This window comes from Phytophthora cinnamomi (genome assembly GCF_018691715.1).
Source record: "Phytophthora cinnamomi strain GKB4 chromosome Unknown Contig0, whole genome shotgun sequence".
Lineage (NCBI taxonomy): Eukaryota > Oomycota > Peronosporomycetes > Peronosporales > Peronosporaceae > Phytophthora > Phytophthora cinnamomi.
The window spans coordinates 3,700,290-3,727,872 of NW_027150933.1; the positions used below are offsets into that span (position 1 = coordinate 3,700,290).

Sequence of the window (27,583 nt, forward strand, 5' to 3'; positions counted from 1 at the left end):
AGATTTGCCGTGGGCGACCGCGTGTTACTATCCACGACCGGTGTTCAACCCACTTAGTGACGAACTTGGGCGCGAACAAGCTCGTGCCCCGCTTTATTGGACCATTCACGGTGTTGAAGGTATTAGGTGATGCCTATACGTTGCAACTACCTACGGCTTTACGGCTACATCCTACCTTTTACGTCGGTCGGCTGCGGCGCTACCACCCAGCGACTATCCCCAACGACGCTGATAATCACCGGCGCTCCCGCGGTGATCACCCAGAAATGCGCCGTCTCCTGTTGGCGCTCCCGCGGTGATCACCCAGAAATGCGCCGTCTCCTGTTGGCGCACCCGGTGACGCAGCTACTGATTCTCGCGCTCCTGCTGGTCCAGTCGCCGCGCCAAACGATCGAGACGCTGCGCGGTCGCAACGTCCTGCCAGCGACTATGCTCCGTTTGAACGTGATGGTCCGGCCCCGCTTGTGGATAGTGCGGGCAATGTTCGTCACATCGTGGAGGCGATCCTCCGACACGACGATAGCCGTGCTGCTCCTCAACTTGATCATCGGGGTCGCGGCGCGCGGCTCCGCGACGGAGCAGTTCCTGCGCATCGCCAGTATCTTGTGCGGTGGCTGGGGCCGATGTAACGGGGTTACACGTACAAGTGGCTGCAAGCCACTTGTGAATTTAACAGATAGGTTATCTGTTAAACGTTTTGGATACTTCCTCACATTGGTGTAAGACACACCGATGGATACATTGAAGTGGACCACCACAGTGAGTGGTCCACACATACCCAAAGATCCTATTGGTAGAAAGCAGCATCTTTCTACCAATCAGAGACATGCATATTAGCGGGGCTCTGACAGCCAGCCGCTGCCAACCCTTTCATAGATGATAAACAGTTTTTAGCAGATTTTAGAGGAAGATCAATTTACAAACAATACAGTTCTCATTTTACCTAATCTAAGTCACTTGGAATCCTTTTGTTACTTAACTTATATTTGTGTATTCAAATATAATTAACCTAAGTAATTACTAAGTACTTACGCTTCCTCATACACGTTGCGCAACGTGTAAGCTAAAGTAGTGAGTCAAGTTAGACCCACTACACCTGGTAGCACTTTGTAGTCCGTCCAACGACCGACTGCTTGACGTTCGTACGCGGTGTACGAACGCGGAGCCGAGAACCACATGAGCACGGAGGTGCCCATGGAGAGCTCCAACACGCCTGCAACGCATGTTGCACGCGCTGACTGCCCCCACCTGTCTGACCCAGAGTGGGAGGCCCTCCAACGACTGTCAACAGTCATTGGAGAAGCGGCGATAGCTACAATGCTGCGTACGCTATCGCCGACGGAGCAACATGGTGTTGCTCTGGGGTTCATCATGAAGGAGCAGCGTGACGCTGCTTCCTCAGTGACGGCGTCGTCAGGGACGACACCGCGTGCTCAACCATTAAAGTTGAGCGTAAGCAATTACGTGGGAAGAGAGGGCGAGCCTCTCCTCCGATGGCTTGTCGAACTCGACACAGCCATAGCGGCTCGACGCATCGTCGACCCGCTGTCGAAGGTCGCGTTCGCCATGTCCTGCCTTGGCGGACGCGCAAGGAGTTGGGCGTATGGACGCCGACTCTCCGATCCTACGTGCTTCAGCACGTACGAAGTGTTCAAAGAGGAGCTCAAACAAGCGTTTGAGCCCCCGCAAAACGAGTTCCGGTCGAGGGCGGAGTTCCTCGACCTTCAGCAGGGTAAGCATGACGTCCATGCTTACGCGCAGCGTGCACGATATTTGGTATCAAATATCGTGACTAATCCGATTGACGAGGCGACCAAGGTCGTCACGTTCATGAAGGGGCTTAGAGATGGGCCTGTGAAGACCTATCTCTTCCGAGAGTACCCGAGTACTCTCGAAGCTGCGATTACTCTCGCAATGCAAGAAGAGTTTAGCCTGCGGCAGGCTAAACTGCATGCGAGCGTGCCGAGGTCGCAACCGCGCCCGGTAGTGAGCACGGGAGGTCCGGAACCAATGGACCTCTCGAGCGCAACAACTGCTGGTTACCAGCAGCAGGGAGGTAACGTGCGATGCTTCCGTTGCGGAAGGATCGGTCACTTTGCACGGGAGTGCACAGCTCCCATGCCCCCTGGAGGTGGCCGTCGTGGCGATGTTAGGCATCGCCGCGGACCAACAAAAAACGCGAACATCCAGTAGGCGCGGGGCGCCCTACTGGTAATGCAGTCGCGCGTGCCGACATCGGGCACGCGACACTGAGGACTGCAGCCCCCAGTGAGACCAGCTCTCACTGCAAGAAACAAGATGACAGGCCAAACCTAGTCATCTTGAAGGTTTACTCGAAGAGAGCGAGTGACTCTCTTCGAGCATTGGTAGATTCAGGCGCGTCGAACAACTTTGTTCGACTACGAAGCCTGTCAAGACTTGACTTCGAGGAGGTAGATACACCTCGAAGTCTTCTGGAGGTACGACTGGCAACAGGTGCCATCGTGAAGACCGAGAAGCGCGTCGTGAACGTGCGCTTCTCGTACAAACAACGAGTGTTTGTCGAACACTTTATCGTCCTGGACCTGGACGATAAGTTCGACGTGGTAATGGGCATGCCGTGGCTTGCACGGCATGATCCGGTGATAGACTGGAAGAAGCGCACGCTCGTGCGCTTCGGACGCGATAGCGGAACAGAGAGCGATGGCCCTGTTACCGCAGCGCGCGCACCAGCAGGTGCGCGCGGCTCACTCAGTCGAGACAGCGCTTCATGCTGCTGTCCCGGAGTGCCAGGAAGTGCGCGAGGGCGCGCACAAGTGAGACCCACGTCGGCAATACTGCCGACGTCGGAAGAAAAAGATGTGTTGGTTCCGGGAACCAACACCCACGTTCAAGCGTGTAAGGGACAGTCCCTGACCCGAAGCGGTCAGGTCGACAACGACGCGTCGGCTCCGGGAGCCGACGCACCCTCGGTCATGAGGGGCTCCGCCAATGAATGGCGTCGAGGTGACGAAGGCGTGTCAACTCCGGGAGTTGACGCTGCAAACAGTGCGGACGGTTGCAAACGTACCGCACTGACGCAATTTGCATGCTGTCGTGCAGCCGGGCTGCACGACGAAGCGCCATGCGATCAAGCCGGGCTTGATATCGCGCGCCCGCAGACAGGGTCTGCCGGCGAAGGGACACATTACCGTGCAGCCGGGCTGCACGAAGGAGCATGCGGTCAAGCCGGGCTTGATACCGCGCGCCCGCGGACAGGGTCCGCCGGCGAACAACTCTCCACGGCCGGGCCGGGACCAGAAGAACACCTGTGTGGAGCCGGGCTCCGCGCAACAACAAGAACGCTGCGCAAATCTCGGTCCGGGATCGAGACGCAACAGGCGCAGTCTGTTGGGCAGACTGAGGCGGTGACACCAGATGTCGAGACGCTAAGCGTCTTGACGCGCACCGATACTGGATTCCAGTATCGTGAGATGGAACTCGCTAGTCCTCCGACGAGGGCGTCGGAGTTGACAACGCTTCCAGTCATGAGCTGGAAGTGCATCACGCGCGACTTGCTCGATGGACGCATCGAGCAAGTCTGCGTTCTTTCGAACAGCGAAAGAACGAAGAGCGAGAGCGAAGAGCTGGGACAGCTTTTCATGGGAAGTACCACTGAGAGTGAAGACACTCTCAGTGCGAAGACGGGAGAGCGCTTCGAGGAACAAGGCTGGGACTCGCTGAAGTCGAGTCCCTATTACGAATTGTTGAGAGCGTTCAAGGACGTACTCCCGGAAGACATTCCTGCGGAGCTTCCGCAGGATAAGGGCGTTCAGCACGAAATTGATCTCGTGCCGGGCACGAAGTATTGTGTTACGCGGTAGTAGCCACTGCCGCGAGATCAAGTGAAGGCAATCGACGACTTCTTTGAAAGTGGTCGCAAAGCAGGACAAGTGCGGGAATCAAAGTCCCCGCACAGTGCTCCGACGTTCTGTGTCAAAAAGCCACAGGGCGGATGGCGCATCGTTCATGCCTACAACAAGCTGAACGATGCGACGGTACCGGCGCAGACGCCGATACCACGAAAAGATGTTATCATCGATTCGATGGCCGGGAGCACCGTTTACAGTGCTCTCGACTTGCGAGATGGATTTTATCAAATCCTAATGCGTGAGAGCGATATCTCTCTCACGGCAGTGAGCACGCCAAGCGGCATGCTCTGGGAATGGCTAGTAATGCCACATGGGCTTAAGAATGCCCCTGCGACTTTCAACAGGTGCGTGACGCACTTGTTACGCTCGGTGCGCGACTTCGCACCGAGCTACTTCGATGATGTATTCATCCACAGCCGGGCTGTGGACGGGAAGACCGACGTAGAGATGCACAGGGTGCATCTCCGGAAGCTACTTGAGCTTATGCGAAAGCATAAGCTCTACGCGAACCTGAAGAAGTGTATCTTCGGGGAGAGCGAGATACCCGTCCTCGGGTGTCTCGTAGGGAAGAAAGGTGTTCGCCCTGACCCGGAAAAGGTCAGAGTGATAAATGAATGGCCAACGCCTTCAAGTGTCAAGGAACTGAGGCAGTTCCTTGGCTTGGCCACGTACTTGTGCAAGTACGTGGAGGATTATGCGGGCAAGATCCGCCCGCTGTCACAGCTTCTTAAGAAAGAAGCTGTGTGGAATTGGACACCCGACTGCCAAAAGGCATTCGATGCAGTCAAGCGGGGCTTGACTGAGGCGCCGATCTTGGCAGTGGCTGACCAAGATCGCCCATTTCACGTAGTGTGTGACGCATCCGATTTCGCGATCGGATGCGCGTTAATGCAGCACGATCACGAGGGTCGTGATCGTGTCGTCTACTACCAATCGCGTCAGCTGAAGCCAGCTGAGCGCAACTATCCGGTGCATGACAAGGAACTCCTTGCCATGAAGTATGCACTCGCAAAGTTCCGAGTGTACTTGCTTGGGAGTAGACCATTTGTGGTCTACACCGACCATGCTTCACTGCGCACCGCAGTGAAGTCGCCACACATTTCACAAAGAATGGCGAGATGGCTCTCATTCTTTGCGGAGTATAACTTCCGGGTCGAATACAAACCCGGAAGATTGAACGTGGTGGCCGACGCGTTATCACGTCGGCCGGACTATGCAGAAGCTGTTGACGTCAATGCCATTGACGCCATGCGAACGAGCAAACCCACATCATCTCTGTTGGATGATGTGAAGGCCGCGTATGCGCACGACGCGGACGCGAAGCTCTTGCTGGCCTATGGCACAGCGCCTTCTGACAAGTCCCGTCAGAAGCTGCCCAAGCACCTTCGAGCGCGTGCACACCGCTTTCGTGTGCACGAAGGACTGCTACTCTACAACGCAGTCGACGACAACGCGGATCGCGTTGTCGTGCCAAATGACCATGACCTGCGACTCAGGATCATGTACGAGTATCATGATGCCCCGACTGCGGGACATCTCGGACGTGAGAAGACTTACGTCCTTCTCACGCGCGACTTCTACTGGCATCACCAGTACAAGTGGGTGCGCAAGTACGTCCGTGCTTGCGAGGTGTGCCAACGCGTAAAGCCTGCGCCATTCGCGCAGGCTCCACTGCAATCACTACCGACTCCGTCGGAGTGTTGGAAGTCCATGTCTTTGGACTTCATCTTTGGTCTTCCCCCGGACAGCGGAGGGAACACCGGTGTTGTGGTCTTTGTAGACCGTTTCAGCAAGATGGTACATCTTGCTGCGGTGCCAGCAGAGGTGACCGCGAAGCAGACAGCCCGTCTGCTCGTCGACATGGTGTTCAAACACCATGGCATGCCGTCCGACATCGTGTCGGACAGAGACCCGCGCTTCACAGCGCATCTGTGGCAAGAAGTGTTTACACTTCTTGGGAGCCAACTTTCCATGTCGACTGCGGATCATCCGCAGACGGACGGTCAAACCGAGCGCGTGAATCGCGTGCTCGTCGATATGTTAAAGAGCTACGCTCACTCGTTCCAATACTGGAGCGAGTGTTTATCGATGGCAGAGTTTGCCATCAATAACTCAGTGCATGCCTCGACCGGGCATACACCGTTCTACGTGAATGCCATGCGGCATCCACGCCTCCCGAGCTTACTCGGAGTGATGGCTCCCACTTTAAGTGGGGGAGGATCTACGACTGCGATACAGCAGCCGCAGAAAACCGCTGACACTTGCACAGTGTCAGCTGCAACAATGGACAAACCACATGAGTCTGCGCAGGGCGCAGACTCCCCCAACAACATGGCCAACGACCACGGGTCTGCGCAGGGCGCAGACACCGCAAAGAACCACGCAGAGGCCGGGCCTCTAGCGGAGAGCGAGCTGAATGACTTCAGCTCGGATGCAATCAGTTTCATCACCAAACGACAAGCCGTGATTCGGTTTGTCCAAGACACAATGGCAGCTTCTGTTGATCAACAGAAGCTGAACGCAGACAATGCGGGCAGAGGCAACACAAATGAATTTAAAGTTGGTTCATTAGTTTTGTTAGCTACACAAAACCTGCCTAGACATGCAGTTTCGGATTTCGGAGCAAGCAAGCTTGCTCCGCGCTTCATCGGGCCGTTCACTGTGTTGGCACGGCACGGCAACGCATACACGCTAGACATACCGTCTAGCATGCGCCTCCATCCGACCTTTTACGTCGGACGGCTGAAGCCATACCGGCAGCACGAGCCATCTAGCTCGGCTGACCCGAAGCCTCGGCAGGAGCCGAGGCAGAAGCGGAGGACTTGGCCTCGGCGACGAGCAACCTCTCCTCCAGCGCGCGGACGCGCTGGAGCAACCCCTTCATCTGGGTCCCCAGCTCGACCTGGATATTCGAGGCGGTCTGCGAGACCGCCGCGACTTGGGCCTTCTGGTTCGCCAGCTCCTGCTTCAGGGCGGCGAACTCAGCGCCCTGAAGACGCTCCACGACGGTCACTCGGTCGTGGAGAGGCGCATACTGATCAACCCGGGGCTGATCATACCCGGGGCGTGTTCCCACCCCCGCCACCGCCGATCCGTGACGCCCACGGCTCAACCCGCTGGATTGTTGAGCGGATTGTTGACCATAGTATCCCGAAAACGAACCCTCAAGGGGCTCGTTTTCGTATTCGTTGGAGAGGATTTCCTCCCCATCGAGATACATGGGAGCCGCGGAACGTCTTGCTGGAGGACGTTCCGGAAATGGTGAGGGCGTACGAGGAGCAGTACGCGCTGGTGCCGCGGAAGTAGAGCGAGCGCTGCGATCATCGCCAGCGCCCGAACCCTCACGTGCTAAGAACTTAGCACGGAGCTCTTTGAGACTCTCGGGCACACGGAACGACGTGTACCCGTTCAGGTCGCGGTCGCTCAAGCGGACCGCGCCTGGAAAGCACTTCGTGCACTGAAAGCCCTCGGGCACAGCGCACGGCACATTCGCCTCCTCAGCAGCAACATGAAGTTGCTCCAGCTTTCCACGCTTCGAGTACGTCTCGAAGCGATCACGCGCTTGCTTAATCCGATCACGGTAAGCACTCGGCCTCTTGTTGAAGTTCTCAACAAAGGCGTTCCAGCTTTGACAAAGTGCCTGCCACTCGGGCACTTTGCTGCGAGAAGAGGTCTTCTTGCTTTGAAACCATCGGAGCTCATGAAAGAGTCCGATGTAGTAATCGCGCCTTTGATGCGTTTCCGCATCAAAGTGCAGCTCGGCAGCCACAGCGTCATCTTTGATGGCGCTGCATACGTACAGCGGTACCTCATTCGGAGGTACCGAGTTCCCAAACCGGTCCGCAATCTCGGATGCGGACGGCATCCACGGATCGCGCGCTGCAGGCGCAGCGCGCGGAGAGCCTTGAGCTTTGACATCACGCGCTGCAGTAGCAGCGCGCGGAGTACTGAGAGCCCCAGCGGAAGCGAGTGGGGTCTCGCTCTCAGTACGCGAACGCTTCGAACTCGAAGCGTCCGATTCGTCCCCTTCACGCGGACGAACGTTCTTAGCGTGAGGGTCGAGTGATTCGCTCGACACTGAGTCTTTACGCTTTGAGGGCGAGTCCTCCTCGCCCTCCATGTCTTCATCGTCGTCGTCGAAGTCGACGACGTCACCGTACTTCGCCTTCTGGCGTTCGAAGTAGTCGTCGATGGAGAGATGACTCCCCATCGACTTTGCGGACTTCTTCTGAGGCGCGCTCATCGTTGAATGAGCGCGGATTTCTTCTCCAAGCGCGGAGAATTGACGAATGGTCAATTCCAAAGATTGACGTGCGGGGACCCCGCACGTCTAACCTTAAGGGGGGGATGGTGTAACGGGGTTACACGTACAAGTGGCTGCAAGCCACTTGTGAATTTAACAGATAGGTTATCTGTTAAACATTTTTGGATACTTCCTCACATTGGTGTAAGACACACCGATGGATACATTGAAGTGGACCACCACAGTGAGTGGTCCACACATACCCAAAAGATCCTATTGGTAGAAAGCAGCGTCTTTCTACCAATCAGAGACATGCATATTAGCGGGGCTCTGACAGCCAGCCGCTGCCAACCCTTTCATAGATGATAAACAGTTTTTAGCAGATTTTAGAGGAAGATCAATTTACAAACAATACAGTTCTCATTTTACCTAATCTAAGTCACTTGGAATCCTTTTGTTACTTAACTTATATTTGTGTATTCAAATATAATTAACCTAAGTAATTACTAAGTACTTACGCTTCCTCATACACGTTGCGCAACGTGTAAGCTAAAGTAGTGAGTCAAGTTAGACCCACTACACCTGGTAGCACTTCGTGATCCGTCCAACGACCAAGATGAACGACACGTCGATGAACGACGCGTCCACCCTCGGAGGGGCGACCGGCATGTCGCTTGAACACGCCAGCTTTCCTCATCTGTCGCTGTTCGAGTGGGAGGCACTGCACAAACTCGCTGCAGTGTCAGGTGACGGTGTCGTCAAGAAACTACTGACTCCGGCACGGAACAATAACAACGCCTGGCTGCCCAGGAGTTCATGGCTCGTGAGCTCGCTGACCTCCGTCAGCGTGCGACGACTCCCACGTCGACCAAGAACAAGACCGACATCGTCAAGCTCGATGTCTCCACGTACATCGGTGAAGGCAAGGGCCGCCTTCACCTGAACCGCTGGTTCTGCGAGGTGGACATCGCGATTGAAGCTCGGCAGCTGTCTACCGAGCTCGCGCGCACTCGCTTTCTCCTGTCCAAGCTGGCAGGAAAGGCAAAATAATGGGCGCTCGGCAAACTCGTCGCCGACGCCTCCTGCTTCCCGATTATGGCATCCATGAAGGCAGACCTGCGACTCGCCTTCGAGCCGCCCCAAGATGAGAGCGTCCAGCGATCAGCCTTCCTGTCGTTGAAGCAAGGACGCATGTCCATGCTCGAGTACATCCAGCGCGCGCGGCACCTCGTGTCGTGCATCACATCGCATCCAGTGGACATGGCTACACAAGTCCATGTCTTCATATCCGGCATGAACGCTGGCTACCAGCGTTTCTACCTGACTCGGAAGACTCCATCGACACTGGAAGAGGCCTTCGCTGTTGCGCTACGCGAAGACTACAGTGTGACGGCGTCGCAGGCATTCGACGTATCTCGGGACCCGGCGCCTGAGCCACAGGCGATGGAGGTGGATGCGATTCAGCATTACGGTGGACGCCGGGGGCCGACGTCATCGTCTCGAGCAACACCATCGCCATCGACGCGCAGTCCGCGTCCGATGCTGTGCTTCCGCTGTGGTAAACCGGGACACCGCACGGCCGTGTGCCGCGCGCCGTCGTCCATGCAGGCGAACGTCACAATCGCGAACGACGTCGCCGCTCCAAAAAACGGCGACAACCAGTAGGTGCGGGGCGCCCTACAGGTCGTGGAAGGAGAGATGGTTCTCTGGTGGCAGAACCTCCTCCTAGCCCTCCCGTGCTTTATGCACGACTATTTGCCACCACATCCGGAAGTGACTCACGACTGATCGTGCTCAGTATCCACGTTGACAACGCTTCGCGCCCGCTTCGCGCACTGCTGGACTCGGGCGCGACGAACAACTTCGTTCGCGCCGAGAGCCTGTCGGTGTTACCGGCAGACATGAACATTCGTGAAGGACCTGGAGACATGATCGTGAAGTACGCTGATGGGAAGCCGCGGCGGACGCCCCGACGCTCCGCGACCTTCGCGTACGAGTTCGATGGGTTCCGTGGTTCCGATGAGTTCTTGGTGATCGAGTTGAGCGGCTCGTTCGACTGCGTCTTCGGCATCCCGTGGCTTGCCCACCACCAGCCTGAGATTAACTGGCTGACTGGCACAGTCCGACCCCGAGACATCGATGTGAATGCAGTGTTGGCGTTCCTGTGCGGAACGCCTAACCAGTGGCCGCACGTTGCCGTCATGGGCTCCGACTCCATGGCCCATGCTGCACCTGAAGTGGGCGATGGCCCTTCGTGTGCTGTGTGCGAGCACGCAACTTGCGCTGGTCTTGAGCAGGAGTCTCAAGACGTATCTGGCGTGGTCGAGCATGGGTCCCCACGTCCGGATGAGCAGTGGCTCTCCAGTGGTGAAGAGCAAGAGGATGTGGTTGAGCGTGGCCTCCCACGCGCGGTCGAGCATGAGTTCCCGCGAGTGGTCGAGCGGGAGCTCCCTGATGAAGTTGACGCGGTCGTGTACGGCGACGCACGTCCAGGCGGCGATGTCGTGTCCCGGCGCCCCAGTTCAGCGGCCATGATCGAGCGTGGGCTCTCATCGGTAGCCTCAGATGACACTCCGCGTCCGGTTCGCCGTCGCAAACCACCCCGCCCTCGTGCGCCATCGGCGGACCCGATCGAGACTGAGTCTGAGGTGATCTCAGTCCTGGTGGGGGACGACGAGGAGACGCCTCTGCGAATACGTGACGTCGAGGCCGCACGTCCTCCGTGCGACGCCGCCGAGATCACTCGGCTGCCTGGGCTCTCGTGGAAACACTTCCTCCGTGACTTGAAGAAGGGCGAGATCGAGCAAGTGTGCATGGTCGTCGCCGAAGACACTGAGTCCATCGCGGTCGTCGACGCCAGCGCGTCGGACCCAGCTTCCGACGCGAGGATGCGCCCGAAAGGGGCTGAGCCGAAGAGTGCACGCCAAGCACGCTACGCAGCTCAATCGTTGCCGGCACTTGAAGCAGCCGGCAACCCAGTCGCCCCGCTTGTGCGTGAGTTCATGGAGATCTTCCCGGACAAGGTCCCAGCCACTCTTCCACCCGACCGCGGAGTTCGGCACGAGATCGACCTCGTGCCTGGTGCGAAATACTGTGTGACGCGACAGTGGCCGCTTCCCCGCGACCAAGTCGAGGCCATCGACGCCTTCTTTGAGAGTCGCCGGCAAGCTGGCCACGTTCGAGAGAGCCTGTCCCCACACTCCAGCCCGACGTTTTGCGTGAAGAAAGCAACCGGCGGATGGCGGATCGTCCACGCCTTCAACAAGCTCAACGACGCCACTATTCCGGCGCACACGCCGATCCCGAGGAAGGACATGGTACTGGACACCATGTCTGGCAGCACCAAGTACAGTGCCATTCATCTTATGGATGATTTCTATCAGATCTTGATGCGCGAAGCTGACGTGCCGCTGACAGCGGTCAGCACTCCTAGCGGGATGTTGTGGGAATGGCTTGTGATGCCACAGGGACTCAAGAATGCACCCGCCACCTTCAACCGCATGGTGTCCAACTTGCTTCGGCCGTACCGAGACTTCGCGCCTAGTTACTTCGACGACATCTTCATTCACAGCCGTGCCGAGGGCGGCATGACGGACGTCGAGGTACATCTCCAACACCTGCCGAAGGTGTTCGAGGTGATGCGGGAGAACAAGCTGTACGCCAACTTGAAGAAGTGTATCTTCTGCGCCCCCGAGATTCCTGTGCTCGGGAGCTACGTCAGCAAGGATGGTGTCCGTGCTGACCCCGAGAAGATCGAGGCCATCTGTGCGTGGCCTACACCTCAGGACCAGAAGCAGCTCCGACAGTGGCTGGGTCTCGCGACGTACCTCCACCACTACTCGAAGAATTTTGCGTTGACCATCCGTCCGCTGTCCCAGCTGCTCAAGGCCGACGCCACGTGGTCGTGGCCTCCCGATCACCAAGCTGCCTTCGACGCGGTGAAGGCGGGCTTGTCCACCGCGCCTGACCTGATGCTGCCCGACCATTCGAAGCCTTTCCACGTGGTATGCGACGCAAGCGACTTCGCAATAGGTTGCGCCCTAATGCAGTTTGACGATGAGGGACGCGAACGTGTGGTGAGTTACCAGTCGCGTCAGCTGAAGCCGGTGGAGCGAAACTACCCTGTACACGACAAGGAGCTGCTAGCCATGCGCTACGCACTCATCAAGTTCCGCGTGTATCTGTTGGGCGAACAGACCTTCGCTATCTACACAGATCATGCGTCGCTGCGGACAGCGACGAAGAGCCCCACTTGTCCCAGCGCATGGCGCGCTGGCTCTCGTTGTTCTCCGAATACAACTTCGTCGTACACTACAAGCCGGGCAAGACCAACATCCTCGCCGACGCGCTCTCACGTCGGCCAGACTACGTGCAGTCGAGTCGCCACGCTGTTGGCGACGAGGATGACGACGAGTGTGCTGTGTGCGTCGCGGAAGAAATCGCTGCGGTCGAGGTTGCAGCGACCAGCCCGCTTCGTGACCTGATAACGGACGCGTACGAGGCGGACGCGGCGTGCTCCGAGATGATCAAGTACCTTAGAGATCCATCAGCAGTGGCGCGGCGCCGCTTATCCCCACGCAGCCGCGCCCGCGTCGACCGCTACGGACTGGATGGAGCCCTTCTGACCTACTGCGTCGATCGCTCGGACCCGCCACGCATCGTCGTCCCGCTGGACGACGATCTTCGAGCTCGGCTAATCCACGAGTTTCATGACACGCCCAGCGGCGGCCACCTCGGACGCGAGAAGACATTCGCGTCACTGTCCCGGGACTTCTACTGACCGCATATGTACAAGTGGGTACGGACGTGGGTACGCTCCTGCGAAGCGTGCCAGCGTGTCAAGCCGTCCCCGTCAAAGCAGGCTCCGCTTCGACCTTTGCCCGTGGCAGCGGAACCGTGGTCTTCGGTGAGTATGGACTTCGTCTTTGGGCTACCTCGGGATCCGCAAGGCCGCACTGGTGTTCTTGTCTTTGTTGACCGACTCAGCAAAATGGTGCATCTTGCTCCGGTCGCCGCCTCCGTCACCGCGCAACAATCTGCGGCGATCTTCCTCGACATCGTTTACCGACATCACGGTCTTCCGGTCTCGATTGTGTCAGATCGAGATCCCCGCTTCACCGCCGCCTTCTGGACTGAGTTGTTCAAGTTGATGGGGACGCGGTTGGCGATGTCCACCGCGTCGCATCCAGAGACGGACGGCCAGACTGAACGCGCGAACCGGGTCATCGAGGATGTGCTGAGGAGCTTCGCCACGTCATTCAAGTCATGGAGCTCCTTCTTGCCCATGGTCGAATTCGCCATCAACAATGCCGAACACGCATCAACGGGGCTCACCCCGTTCTACATCAACTACGGACGACATCCGTGTGTTCCAGCGCTCCTCGGTGTGGAGCGCTCGATAGATCTCTATGGGTCAGCTGACGAAGGCACAGCAGTTTCCGACAACACTGGTCGTGAGAACACTCACGACGTTGACTCCGCACGAGTGAACGGAGTCACCACACGACATGGAGCTCGGGTTACAGCAAGAGGGATGCGGACGCGTGCCGCCACGAGGGCGACACCATCGGATATCGCAGCGTGGACGAGTCGAACGTTGATCGATCCAAGTCAGCGTCGTCGCGCAATCGGGTATCAAGACGCGCCGGGCGCGGTGGAAGTCGCCGCGCCTTCCCCCGCAAACTTCGACCCCAATCCGGAGACGCAGCCACGCGATGCAGCGGCCGTCAACGAGTTCCTGCAGCGGCGCCACTCAGTGGTTCGCTATGTCCGCGATGCGATCGCGACTGCGGTCGATCGCCAAAAGGAGAATGCAGATCGTCGCGGCCGCAAGAACATGGAGAGATTTGCCGTGGGCGACCGCGTGTTACTATCCACGACCGGTGTTCAACCCACTTAGTGACGAACTTGGGCGCGAACAAGCTCGTGCCCCGCTTTATTGGACCATTCACGGTGTTGAAGGTATTAGGTGATGCCTATACGTTGCAACTACCTACGGCTTTACGGCTACATCCTACCTTTTACGTCGGTCGGCTGCGGCGCTACCACCCAGCGACTATCCCCAACGACGCTGATAATCACCGGCGCTCCCGCGGTGATCACCCAGAAATGCGCCGTCTCCTGTTGGCGCTCCCGCGGTGATCACCCAGAAATGCGCCGTCTCCTGTTGGCGCACCCGGTGACGCAGCTACTGATTCTCGCGCTCCTGCTGGTCCAGTCGCCGCGCCAAACGATCGAGACGCTGCGCGGTCGCAACGTCCTGCCAGCGACTATGCTCCGTTTGAACGTGATGGTCCGGCCCCGCTTGTGGATAGTGCGGGCAATGTTCGTCACATCGTGGAGGCGATCCTCCGACACGACGATAGCCGCGCTGCTCCTCAACTTGATCATCGGGGTCGCGGCGCGCGGCTCCGCGACGGAGCAGTTCCTGCGCATCGCCAGTATCTTGTGCGGTGGCTGGGGCCGATGTAACGGGGTTACACGTACAAGTGGCTGCAAGCCACTTGTGAATTTAACAGATAGGTTATCTGTTAAACGTTTTGGATACTTCCTCACATTGGTGTAAGACACACCGATGGATACATTGAAGTGGACCACCACAGTGAGTGGTCCACACATACCCAAAAGATCCTATTGGTAGAAAGCAGCATCTTTCTACCAATCAGAGACATGCATATTAGCGGGGCTCTGACAGCCAGCCGCTGCCAACCCTTTCATAGATGATAAACAGTTTTTAGCAGATTTTAGAGGAAGATCAATTTACAAACAATACAGTTCTCATTTTACCTAATCTAAGTCACTTGGAATCCTTTTGTTACTTAACTTATATTTGTGTATTCAAATATAATTAACCTAAGTAATTACTAAGTACTTACGCTTCCTCATACACGTTGCGCAACGTGTAAGCTAAAGTAGTGAGTCAAGTTAGACCCACTACACCTGGTAGCACTTTGTAGTCCGTCCAACGACCGACTGCTTGACGTTCGTACGCGGTGTACGAACGCGGAGCCGAGAACCACATGAGCACGGAGGTGCCCATGGAGAGCTCCAACACGCCTGCAACGCATGTTGCACGCGCTGACTGCCCCCACCTGTCTGACCCAGAGTGGGAGGCCCTCCAACGACTGTCAACAGTCATTGGAGAAGCGGCGATAGCTACAATGCTGCGTACGCTATCGCCGACGGAGCAACATGGTGTTGCTCTGGGGTTCATCATGAAGGAGCAGCGTGACGCTGCTTCCTCAGTGACGGCGTCGTCAGGGACGACACCGCGTGCTCAACCATTAAAGTTGAGCGTAAGCAATTACGTGGGAAGAGAGGGCGAGCCTCTCCTCCGATGGCTTGTCGAACTCGACACAGCCATAGCGGCTCGACGCATCGTCGACCCGCTGTCGAAGGTCGCGTTCGCCATGTCCTGCCTTGGCGGACGCGCAAGGAGTTGGGCGTATGGACGCCGACTCTCCGATCCTACGTGCTTCAGCACGTACGAAGTGTTCAAAGAGGAGCTCAAACAAGCGTTTGAGCCCCCGCAAAACGAGTTCCGGTCGAGGGCGGAGTTCCTCGACCTTCAGCAGGGTAAGCATGACGTCCATGCTTACGCGCAGCGTGCACGATATTTGGTATCAAATATCGTGACTAATCCGATTGACGAGGCGACCAAGGTCGTCACGTTCATGAAGGGGCTTAGAGATGGGCCTGTGAAGACCTATCTCTTCCGAGAGTACCCGAGTACTCTCGAAGCTGCGATTACTCTCGCAATGCAAGAAGAGTTTAGCCTGCGGCAGGCTAAACTGCATGCGAGCGTGCCGAGGTCGCAACCGCGCCCGGTAGTGAGCACGGGAGGTCCGGAACCAATGGACCTCTCGAGCGCAACAACTGCTGGTTACCAGCAGCAGGGAGGTAACGTGCGATGCTTCCGTTGCGGAAGGATCGGTCACTTTGCACGGGAGTGCACAGCTCCCATGCCCCCCTGGAGGTGGCCGTCGTGGCGATGTTAGGCATCGCCGCGGACCAACAAAAACGCGAACATCCAGTAGGCGCGGGGCGCCCTACTGGTAATGCAGTCGCGCGTGCCGACATCGGGCACGCGACACTGAGGACTGCAGCCCCAGTGAGACCAGCTCTCACTGTAAGAAACAAGATGACAGGCCAAACCTAGTCATCTTGAAGGTTTACTCGAAGAGAGCGAGTGACTCTCTTCGAGCATTGGTAGATTCAGGCGCGTCGAACAACTTTGTTCGACTACGAAGCCTGTCAAGACTTGACTTCGAGGAGGTAGATACACCTCGAAGTCTTCTGGAGGTACGACTGGCAACAGGTGCCATCGTGAAGACCGAGAAGCGCGTCGTGAACGTGCGCTTCTCGTACAAACAACGAGTGTTTGTCGAACACTTTATCGTCCTGGACCTGGACGATAAGTTCGACGTGGTAATGGGCATGCCGTGGCTTGCACGGCATGATCCGGTGATAGACTGGAAGAAGCGCACGCTCGTGCGCTTCGGACGCGATAGCGGAACAGAGAGCGATGGCCCTGTTACCGCAGCGCGCGCACCAGCAGGTGCGCGCGGCTCACCAGTCGAGACAGCGCTTCATGCTGCTGTCCCGGAGTGCCCAGGAAGTGCGCGAGGGCGCGCACAAGTGAGACCCACGTCGGCAATACTGCCGACGTCAGAAGAAAAGATGTGTTGGTTCCGGGAACCAACACCCACGTTCAAGCGTGTAAGGGACAGTCCCTGACCCGAAGCGGTCAGGTCGACAACGACGCGTCGGCTCCGGGAGCCGACGCACCCTCGGTCATGAGGGGCTCCGCCAATGAATGGCGTCGAGGTGACGAAGGCGTGTCAACTCCGGGAGTTGACGCTGCAAACAGTGCGGACGGTTGCAAACGTACCGCACTGACGCAATTTGCATGCTGTCGTGCAGCCGGGCTGCACGACGAAGCGCCATGCGATCAAGCCGGGCTTGATATCGCGCGCCCGCAGACAGGGTCTGCCGGCGAAGGACACATTACCGTGCAGCCGGGCTGCACGAAGGAAAATGCGGTCAAGCCGGGCTTGATACCGCGCGCCCGCGGACAGGGTCCGCCGGCGAACGACTGTCCACGGCCGGGCCTGGACAAGAAGAACAACTGTGCGGAGCCGGGCTCCGCACAACAAGAAGACGGCGCAAGCGGAAAACGCTGCGCAAGTCTCGGTCCGGGACCGAGACGCAACAAGAGCAGTCTGCTGGGCAGACTGGGGCGGTGACGCCGAATGTCAAGACGCTAAGCGTCTTGACGCGCACCGATACTGGATTCCAGTATCGTGACATGGAACTCGCTAGTCCTCCGACGACGGCGTCGGAGTTGACTTCGCTTCCAGCCATGAGCTGGAAGCGCTTCACGCGCGACTTGCACGATGGACGCATCGAGCAAGTCTGCGTTCTTCGGACAGCGAAAGAACGGCGAGGCGAGAGCGAAGAGCTGAGGCAGCTCTTCATGGAAGTACCACCGAGAGTGAAGACACTCTCAGTGCGAAGACGAAGCGAGAGCGCTTCGAGAAATAAGGTTGGGACTCGCTGAAGTCGAGTCCCTATTACGAATTGTTGAGGGAGTACAAAGACGTACTCCCGGAAGACATTCCTGCGGAACTTCCGCAGGATAAGGGCATTCAGCACGAGATTGATCTCGTGCCGGGCACGAAGTACTGTGTCACGCGGCAGTGGCCACTGCCGCGAGAGCAAGTGAAAGCGATCGACGACTTCTTTGAAAGTCGTCGTAAAACAGGACAAGTGCGGGAATCAAAGTCCCCGCACAGTGCTCCGACGTTCTGTGTCAAGAAGCCACAGGGCGGATGGCGCATCGTTCATGCCTACAACAAGCTGAACGATGCGACGGTACCGGCGCAGACGCCGATACCACGAAAAGATGTTATCATCGATTCGATGGCCGGGAGCACCGTTTACAGTGCTCTCGACTTGCGAGATGGATTTTATCAAATCCTAATGCGTGAGAGCGATATCCCTCTCACGGCAGTGAGCACGCCAAGCGGCATGCTCTGGGAATGGCTAGTAATGCCACAGGGGCTTAAGAACGCCCCTGCGACTTTCAACAGGTGCGTGACGCACTTGTTGCGCTCGGTGCGCGACTTCGCACCGAGCTACTTCGATGATGTATTCATCCACAGCCAAGCTGTGGACGGAAAGACCGACGAAGAGATGCACAGGGTGCATCTCCGGAAACTACTTGAGCTTATGAGAACACATAAGCTCTACGCGAACCTGAAGAAGTGTATCTTCGGGGCGAGCGAGATACCCGTCCTCGGGTGTCTCGTCGGGAAGAATGGTGTCCGCCCTGACCCAGAAAAGGTCAGAGTGATCAACGAATGGCCAACGCCTTCAAGTGTCAAGGAACTGAGGCAGTTCCTTGGCTTGGCCACGTACTTGTGCAAGTACGTGGAGGACTATGCGGGCAAGATCCGCCCGCTGTCACAGCTTCTTAAGAAAGAAGCTGTGTGGAATTGGACACCCGATTGCCAAAAGGCATTCGATGCAGTCAAGCGGGGCTTGACTGAGGCGCCGATCTTGGCAGTGGCTGACCAAGATCGCCCATTTCACGTAGTGTGTGACGCATCCGATTTCGCGATCGGATGCGCGTTAATGCAGCACGATCACGAGGGCCGTGATCGTGTCGTTTACTACCAATCGCGTCAGCTGAAGCCAGCTGAGCGCAACTATCCGGTGCATGACAAGGAACTCCTTGCCATGAAGTATGCACTCGCAAAGTTCCGAGTGTACTTGCTTGGGAGTAGACCATTTGTGGTCTACACCGACCATGCTTCACTGCGCACCGCAGTGAAGTCGCCACACATTTCACAAAGAATGGCGAGATGGCTCTCATTCTTTGCGGAGTATAACTTCCGGGTCGAATACAAACCCGGAAGATTGAACGTGGTGGCCGACGCGTTATCACGTCGGCCGGACTATGCAGAAGCTGTTGACGTCAATGCAATTGACGCTATACGATCGAGCAAACCCACATCATCTCTGTTGGATGATGTGAAGGCCGCGTACGCGCACGACGCGGACGCGAAGCTCTTGCTGGCCTATGGCACAGCGCCTTCTGACAAGTCCCGTCAGAAGCTGCCCAAGCACCTTCGAGCGCGTGCACACCGCTTTCGTGTGCACGAAGGACTGCTACTCTACAACGCAGTCGACGACAACGCGGATCGCGTTGTCGTGCCAAATGACCATGACCTGCGACTCAGGATCATGTACGAGTATCATGATGCCCCGACTGCGGGACATCTCGGACGTGAGAAGACTTACGTCCTTCTCACGCGCGACTTCTACTGGCACCACCAGTATAAGTGGGTGCGCAAGTACATCCGTGCTTGCGAGGTATGCCAACGCGTAAAGCCTGCGCCATTCGCGCAGGCTCCACTGCAATCACTACCGACTCCGTCGGAGTGCTGGAAGTCCATGTCTTTGGACTTCATCTTTGGTCTTCCCCCGGACAGCGGAGGGAACACCGGTGTTGTGGTCTTTGTAGACCGTTTCAGCAAGATGGTACATCTTGCTGCGGTGCCAGCAGAGGTGACCGCGAAGCAGACGGCCCGTCTGCTCGTCGACATGGTGTTCAAACACCATGGCATGCCGACCGACATCGTGTCGGACAGAGACCCGCGCTTCACAGCGCACCTGTGGCAAGAAGTGTTTACACTTCTTGGGAGCCAGCTTTCCATGTCGACTGCGGATCATCCGCAGACGGACGGTCAAACCGAGCGCGTGAATCGCGTGCTCGTCGATATGTTGAAGAGCTACGCTCACTCGTTCCACTACTGGAGCGAGTGCTTATCGATGGCAGAGTTTGCCATCAATAACTCAGTGCATGCCTCGACCGGGCATACACCGTTCTACGTGAATGTCATGCGTCAGCTACGTCTACCGAGTTTACTCGGAGTGATGGCTCCCACTTTAAGTGGGGGGAGGATCTACGACACTTGCACAGTGTCAGCTGCAACAATGGACAAACCACATGAGTCTGCGCAGGGCGCAGACTCCCCCAACAACAAGGCCAACGACCACGGGTCTGCGCAGGGCGCAGACACCGCAAAGAACCACGCAGAGGCCGGGCCTCTTGCGGAGAGCGAGCTGAATGACTTCAGCTCGGATGCAATCAGTTTCATCACCAAAAGACAAGCCGTGATTCGGTTTGTCCAAGACACAATAGCAGCTTCTGTTGATCAACAGAAGCTGAACGCAGACAATGCGGGCAGAGGCAACACAAATGAATTTAAAGTTGGTTCATTAGTTTTGTTAGCTACACAAAACCTGCCTAGACATGCAGTTTCGGATTTCGGAGCAAGCAAGCTTGCTCCGCGCTTCATCGGGCCGTTCACTGTGTTGGCACGGCACGGCAACGCATACACGCTAGACATACCGTCTAGCATGCGCCTCCATCCGACCTTTTACGTCGGACGGCTGAAGCCATACCGGCAGCACGAGCCATCTAGCTCGGCTGACCCGAAGCCTCGGCAGGAGCCGAGGCAGAAGCGGAGGACTTGGCCTCGGCGACGAGCAACCTCTCCTCCAGCGCGCGGACTCGCTGGAGCAACCCCTTCATCTGGGTCCCCAGTTCGACCTGGATATTCGAGGCGGTCTGCGAGACCGCCGCGACCTGGGCCTTCTGGTTCGCCAGCTCCTGTTTTAGGGCGGCGAACTCAGCACCCTGCAGACGCTCCACGACGGTCACCCGGTCGTGGAGAGGCGCATACTGATCAGCCCGGGGCTGATCATACCCGGGGCGTGTTCCCACCCCCGCCACCGCCGATCCGTGACGCCCACGGCTCAACCCGCTGGATTGTTGAGCGGATTGTTGACCATAATATCCCGAAAACGAACCCTCAAGGGGCTCGTTTTCGTATTCGTTGGAGAGGATTTCCTCCCCATTGAGATACATGGGAGCCGCGGAACGTCTTGCTGGAGGACGTTCCGGAAATGGTGAGGGCGTACGAGGAGCAGTACGCACTGGCACAGCGGAAGTAGAGCGAGCGCTGCGATCATCGCCAGCGCCCGAACCCTCACGTGCTAAGAACTTAGCACGGAGCTCTTTGAGACTCTCGGGCACACGGAACGACGTGTACCCGTTCAGGTCGCGGTCGCTCAAGCGGACCGCGCCTGGAAAGCACTTCGTGCACTGAAAGCCCTCGATCACAGCCCACGGCACATTCGCCTCCTCAGCAGCAACATGAAGTTGCTCCAGCTTTCCACGCTTCGAGTACGTCTCGAAGCGATCACGCGCTTGCTTAATCCGATCACGGTAAGCACTCGGCCTCTTGTTGAAGTTCTCAACAAAGGCGTTCCAGCTTTGACAAAGTGCCTGCCACTCGGGCACTTTGCTGCGAGAAGAGGTCTTCTTGCTTTGAAACCATCGGAGCTCATGAAAGAGTCCGATGTAGTAATCGCGCCTTTGATGCGTTTCCGCATCAAAGTGCAGCTCGGCAGCCACAGCGTCATCTTTGATGGCGCTGCATACGTACAGCGGTACCTCATTCGGAGGTACCGAGTTCCCAAACCGGTCCGCAATCTCGGATGCGGACGGCATCCACGGATCGCGCGCTGCAGGCGCAGCGCGCGGAGAGCCTTGAGCTTTGACATCACGCGCTGCAGTAGCAGCGCGCGGAGTACTGAGAGCCCCAGCGGAAGCGAGTGGGGTCTCGCTCTCAGTACGCGAACGCTTCGAACTCGAAGCGTCCGATTCGTCCCCTTCACGCGGACGAACGTTCTTAGCGTGAGGGTCGAGTGATTCGCTCGACACTGAGTCTTTACGCTTTGAGGGCGAGTCCTCCTCGCCCTCCATGTCTTCATCGTCGTCGTCGAAGTCGACGACGTCACCGTACTTCGCCTTCTGGCGTTCGAAGTAGTCGTCGATGGAGAGATGACTCCCCATCGACTTAGCGGACTTCTTCTGAGGCGCGCTCATCGTTGAATGAGCGCGGATTTCTTCTCCAAACGCGGAGAATTGACGAATGGTCAATTCCAAAAGATTGACGTGCGGGGACCCCGCGCGTCTAACCTTAAGGGGGGATGGTGTAACGGGGTTACACGTACAAGTGGCTGCAAGCCACTTGTGAATTTAACAGATAGGTTATCTGTTAAACGTTTTGGATACTTCCTCACATTGGTGTAAGACACACCGATGGATACATTGAAGTGGACCACCACAGTGAGTGGTCCACACATACCCAAAAGATCCTATTGGTAGAAAGCAGCATCTTTCTACCAATCAGAGACATGCATATTAGCGGGGCTCTGACAGCCAGCCGCTGCCAACCTTTTCATAGATGATAAACAGTTTTTAGCAGATTTTAGAGGAAGATCAATTTACAAACAATACAGTTCTCATTTTACCTAATCTAAGTCACTTGGAATCCTTTTGTTACTTAACTTATATTTGTGTATTCAAATATAATTAACCTAAGTAATTACTAAGTACTTACGCTTCCTCATACACGTTGCGCAACGTGTAAGCTAAAGTAGTGAGTCAAGTTAGACCCACTACAGCCGATGCCGGATAGTTGGGAGCCACGCGCAGTCCTCCTGGCGGATGTACCGGACTGCGTGGCGGCGTACGAGGCAAGCCTTGAATCTGCGGCAAGTCCTCCACACGGCGCGGCGCACGTCCGCCGCGCCTAGCGGCGTCAAGGGCAGCGCAATATCGTCCAATCACAATGCGCTCGGATTCGGAGTACGGCGTATCTTCGAGGTATCCGATCCACTCGGTGGCACTGGGTCGCCGGCCATGCCGGTGACACGATCGACACTCCTCCACGAAGTGGACGTAACAGCAATGACGATCAGCCTCCCACGACAGACAGCAGACTTCGCGCGCCAGAGCCCCCAAAGACAGCCGCGCTTGTGTTTCTTCACGCGCCTCCAGCTTCCGTACGAACTCGTCGCCGCCCTCCGTATTCCAGCGTTCGACGAAGGCGGTTCACGAGCGGTCGAGCGACCTCGGGGTCACAGCGCCGGTCGCCGTGACGGCCTTGCTGCGTGTCGCTCTCCAGCGCTGGAACAGGCGGCGCATCTCCTCGTCGTCCCGAGGGTTCACAACGGCGCTGCAGTCATGCAGCGCCCACCGCTCCAGGGTGTCCTCGTAGGTGCTCCGCTCTGGCGCGACGGCCCTTGCGTTCATGGTGCTGCTCTTGCTGTCCGCGTCTCCGATCCAAATGTGAAGCTGACACGACCATGCCGCGCAAGACCCGCCCTAGATTTTTACATACATGTATGTCCACCCTTGAGAGGGGGATGGTGTGACAGGCTACTGTCACACGGGTGCCACCGCGAGTGCGCGGTGGCCAATCACAGCCCCGTATAGGTTTAATGGTTGGGACGGTCTCGAGTGCCGCGACCGTCATAAACACTTAATCAGAGTCTTATTTCCTACGCGCCTGTGCAAGTCGGTAGCGGCCTCAAGCCCGTTACAAGATCTCCCATCTGTGCAGGACGGTGCCATTGAAAAATCTTATATATTGACTTGACTTTGACCAAAAATCGGCGTCGCACTGGGCCGATTTTTACGGTATGCTGTTTGAAGTGGCTAAGGCACGAAACATGTCGTCAAAGCCGTCGTCTAGACTAAACTCGCCTACCACTTGATCTATTAAGCCGCGCGAGTTGCTTCAACTATGATTTCCCGAGCGTCTTCAATCTCAACGTGCTCTTCAGAAACACCACCGCCTCTTAAAATGAAATCACATTTTTAAGCCCGAAACTGTGGTTGACAGCGCCATGTCGCTCCAAGCGCTGTGAATACAGCTGCACAGTCGCTAATGATTAGGTGGACTTAGCTTAAAAGTTTCAGCAGGGTTTTGAGCTCGTGGTGACAAGTCTGGGTAGAAGTACTCAATTGTAGTTTTCATGTCTTTAAACTTTGTTTGCATAATGGTCGACACGCAATTTTTCTCTTGCAGGATGCAAATTGGTCTTGTACTGTTTTGTTGCGCCACCAGATAGATGCTCTCACCTTTTGGGTGCCTCTTTTCTCTAAAGCCATTGAGTGGTAGAATGAAATACAGATTACGACGTAGTGATAACGAGTGGGGGCTTTGGTATTGGGTTCAGGCACGGAATTCAGCTCACAAGTGGTTCCAGTGTCTCTTTGATTCCCCGCATTCATCAAGGCCAGTGCTGCCATCTAAAAGGCCTCACATACGCATTCGCAGTGCATCGTCCATTTCGAACTTGAGGCTGTGGGTCGTTGGTGGCTGGCTGTCGGCGGCTGGCTAGCAATTGGCTAAAAATATTGTATTGAATATAAAACCTCACTTGTACCTACATCGTTCTGTCTAATACCACTCCGTTTCAGAATACTTGTCCTCTTTTGCTGAAGTGCTTCGTGATTCGTCAATATTTGCCTAAAACGACTACGATTGGTCTTAATAGAACTGACGGTTTGAATGGTGGGTAGACCTTCACAGAGCTCTCAAAATTGACAGCGTGATGGCCTCAAAGGAGCTTTTGCACCCGAATTGTCCACAGATGTCGCCCAGCCTTCCCCTCGTACCTCAAATCTCAGCTATGAATGTCAAACGAATCAGGAGAGACCTTACAGTGATGGAGCGTCGACAGGCAATCAGCTCTGTCCTCGTGCGTTCAAACTGAGGCAAACCGCGTCGAAAAGCGGTGCATGAAGTGGCCAGCATCTTTGGCGTTCACAAGAGGACGATTGCGAGGCTGTGGAAGCGCGCCAAGGCGGATGCAGAGCTTTTTGGGGTGTACGAGGCGCCGTCTTTGAAGCACCGATGTGGCAGGAAGCCGCGTGACTTGGCTGCTGCCCTTGAACGCCTCCGGAACGTCAGCCCCCATGAACGAACAACGCTTCGCTCGGCGGCAACGGCTTCGGGCGTGCCGACTACGACGCTGTTCCGTCGTCTCAAGGAGGGCAAGTTGCGCTCGTGCACAAGCGTGACCCGCCCACTGCTCACTGCCGACAACATGCAGGCCAGAGTGACGTTCTGCCTCGACCACGTTGCTCACATGGCAAAAGCGAGGCTTCGCCGGGAGGGAAGACTTCCTTTATGCATCCCCTGCTCTGACCATACAGTCTCGGTTATACGAACAGTAGCTAGCGTAAACACAACTGTGACCATAGTTAAACCAAGTATATTTGGCGACAAGTTGAGGGGTGACAAGTATTCTGAAACGGAGTGGTATCAACACATCGTAATCTAACTGGCTGTGCGTGACTGCTGTACAGTATGCGATGGCATAGGATGCACACGACTTTTGGCACGCTTTGCTACTATGAACTTCTGATTGGTTGAAAATGAGGTGTATGGCTTGACATGGGAATTCGGTATATCCGGTGTCTCATCTTCAGTGTTATTCTAAAAGGTCAGTCAGTACATTTGCTCAAATACTGTAAAAGGCCACTTACCGGTATCATCATCATCTTCTTCTTGAGTGCTTATCCAAAAGGCTAGCATTTTCAAATCCCAGTTGTTTTTTTATCTACCAATTATCTCTAAGTGAATAATCAAAAGTAAACATTGAACTTCTATTATGTCCAATCATCGTGTAGTTTGCATATGAAACATGTCGGTGACACGCAAGACGTGCTTGCTTCAAGGAAGCTAGTGTGTCACAGAAACCTCGAAGTGACAACGGGAGTAGTCGCACGATTCGAACCAACCACACTGGGCCCAGAGATAAATTACGATTTAAAAAAAAAGTTGCATAATTTAACGACTGATGTTTGTACTGATCACTCTTGCTATTCCATCTGTATCCGCCGCCGACTGCACATGTGCGATTTCTCCGCCATAATAAAATGACTATTGAACTCTAGTGTGTAGAAGGAGGCATAGGACAACACAGTGTTCGCCTTCACCTTTCGACCATGGCCTCTTGGTAGACGAGGTCGTCCTTTTGGTCTTCGTTGTTGTACGGGAGCCACTCGTTGGCAAAATGAGCTGCAGAAAATACAGTTCAAAGTGCTGTATGTGATAACAAAGGATGCATAGACTGTGTCACTGAGACAGAGATCTTTCCCGTTCGACCGCTGATTGGCTGAATGGGTGGTGTATGCCATAACATATATTAATAATAGAAGGTCATAACAAATGGTATTCGGTATTTGCTGTTCGCGTAATTCCGCACGAAGACCACCAACACACCCTCGTTCTCATTCCCCAATTTGCCGAGAACGTAGCAGTCTTCGCTTCGAACCAAGCAACAACTGTTTGCCATGCGTCTCTCTTATGCCCTCCTAATTGCTGCTGCAACAGCCACTCTATTCACAAGCGGCAAGGCTTCAGCCGAGGACTCCGCCCGCAAGTCCGATATCTCGACGGTGGCATCGCCAGATGCGGTTGTTACGATTGGTACGGCCCAGGACATTGGTGGCGGAAAAAGATTCTTGCGCTATCACAATAACGAGCTTCGCAGTGACGAAGACGAAGACGAAGACGACAAAGACAAGGACAAAGACGAAGATGAGGAGAGGGGCCTCTTCGATGCCAAGAGTCTGAAGGCTCTTGAGCGGGAAGCAGGCGTTTTGAGTTATACAAATGTGAAAGGAAGCGGCGTGAAGAGGTTTTTCAACAGCGTGAAGAAAAACTACAACCCGGTCAAAATCCCGATCCCGGATGAGTACCCGGAACTCCGAAAGCTTTACCGTTCCTGGTATTACAATCATTACATCCCAAAGCTGCAATCTAGGGGCTTGGCTTAATTAAGCAACACCGACTACGCGCCTACTATGGACAAGCTTTTCCGTAGGACGATCCAATTCGTTGTCTAAAGCGTAGTTTTTGAATACAACTAAAATGTGAGCCTCGCATGGATTAAGTGCCCCTGTAGTACGTTGTGGTATTCTCGTGTATTCCAGCAGTGTGCTGCTTCCACGAAAATAGTTATCTACGAAACACTCCCGCTGCGCGGTGGGTCGTGGTTGAAGAGGTTATTTTGTGCAACATCCCGCTTCCTTGTGAAAATCTTTTCTTTGGGTCGACTTGAGCTTGGACATGGAAATTTCATCGTTTGAGTTGTGTTCTGTAAACGTTTTCTGGCGTGAAAAAGTCAGTTGAGATGAGATGGAGTTTGGTTGAAAGTTGGTTGGAGGACTCGCCACTAAGGAGTGATGGTGAATCTCCGATACGACGTTGGTCATTCTCCGATAGCAGTGATTGACTGAATATCGTATTGACAAGAGTGACTGCTTCAGAGTGAATGTTCTCTGATAGCGCTATGTATCTTTTCTAAAAAAAAAAGCTATAAAGTGCCTTTTTCTTCAACAAGGAGGTAGCAAGTTATCGAACTGCGATCCAACATCCAATCAGCTCGCAAACCAACGCATTTTACCGTGAACAACGAGCTATGACTTTGATCATGTATTCGGGCTATGGCGTCGCAAAGGTGCTCGAACAAACCCAGTGTTACTCGTTATGAGCACCAATAAGTTGTGCGTTTT

General features: G+C 55.7%; 7 protein-coding genes across 7 annotated transcripts; 5 read left to right on the forward strand and 2 right to left on the reverse strand.

The window, feature by feature from the left end:
- Positions 1-309: 309 nt before the first annotated feature.
- On the forward strand, positions 310-3,842 carry IUM83_02202 (reverse transcriptase; the record flags this gene model as incomplete). The annotated part of the gene is made up of 3 exons (XM_067926103.1): positions 310-625; positions 2,476-2,715; positions 3,082-3,842. 3 exons carry the CDS (start codon positions 310-312, stop codon positions 3,840-3,842), a joined length of 1,317 nt encoding a protein of 438 aa, XP_067800822.1.
- A 2,818-nt stretch (positions 3,843-6,660) lies between these two features.
- IUM83_02203 (uncharacterized protein) lies at positions 6,661-8,133 on the reverse strand (the record flags this gene model as incomplete). The annotated part of the gene is made up of 1 exon (XM_067926104.1): positions 6,661-8,133. One exon carries the CDS (start codon positions 8,131-8,133, stop codon positions 6,661-6,663), a length of 1,473 nt encoding a protein of 490 aa, XP_067800823.1.
- Positions 8,134-8,749: 616 nt separating this feature from the next.
- IUM83_02204 (polyprotein) lies at positions 8,750-9,183 on the forward strand (the record flags this gene model as incomplete). Its single annotated transcript, XM_067926105.1, has 2 exons — positions 8,750-8,872; positions 8,944-9,183. 2 exons carry the CDS (start codon positions 8,750-8,752, stop codon positions 9,181-9,183), a joined length of 363 nt encoding a protein of 120 aa, XP_067800951.1.
- A 54-nt stretch (positions 9,184-9,237) lies between these two features.
- IUM83_02205 (reverse transcriptase) lies at positions 9,238-12,913 on the forward strand (the record flags this gene model as incomplete). Its single annotated transcript, XM_067926106.1, has 3 exons — positions 9,238-9,794; positions 9,863-12,301; positions 12,370-12,913. The coding sequence occupies 3 exons, from the start codon at positions 9,238-9,240 to the stop codon at positions 12,911-12,913; spliced, it is 3,540 nt and encodes a 1,179-aa protein (XP_067800969.1).
- A 1,371-nt stretch (positions 12,914-14,284) lies between these two features.
- On the forward strand, positions 14,285-17,378 carry IUM83_02206 (reverse transcriptase; the record flags this gene model as incomplete). The annotated part of the gene is made up of 3 exons (XM_067926107.1): positions 14,285-14,600; positions 16,451-16,690; positions 17,056-17,378. 3 exons carry the CDS (start codon positions 14,285-14,287, stop codon positions 17,376-17,378), a joined length of 879 nt encoding a protein of 292 aa, XP_067801018.1.
- Positions 17,379-19,053: 1,675 nt separating this feature from the next.
- IUM83_02207 (reverse transcriptase) lies at positions 19,054-20,074 on the forward strand (the record flags this gene model as incomplete). Its single annotated transcript, XM_067926108.1, has 2 exons — positions 19,054-19,958; positions 20,047-20,074. The coding sequence occupies 2 exons, from the start codon at positions 19,054-19,056 to the stop codon at positions 20,072-20,074; spliced, it is 933 nt and encodes a 310-aa protein (XP_067801019.1).
- Positions 20,075-20,620: 546 nt separating this feature from the next.
- IUM83_02208 (uncharacterized protein) lies at positions 20,621-21,715 on the reverse strand (the record flags this gene model as incomplete). The annotated part of the gene is made up of 1 exon (XM_067926109.1): positions 20,621-21,715. The coding sequence occupies one exon, from the start codon at positions 21,713-21,715 to the stop codon at positions 20,621-20,623; it is 1,095 nt and encodes a 364-aa protein (XP_067800820.1).
- Between the last annotated feature and the right edge of the window lie 5,868 nt (positions 21,716-27,583).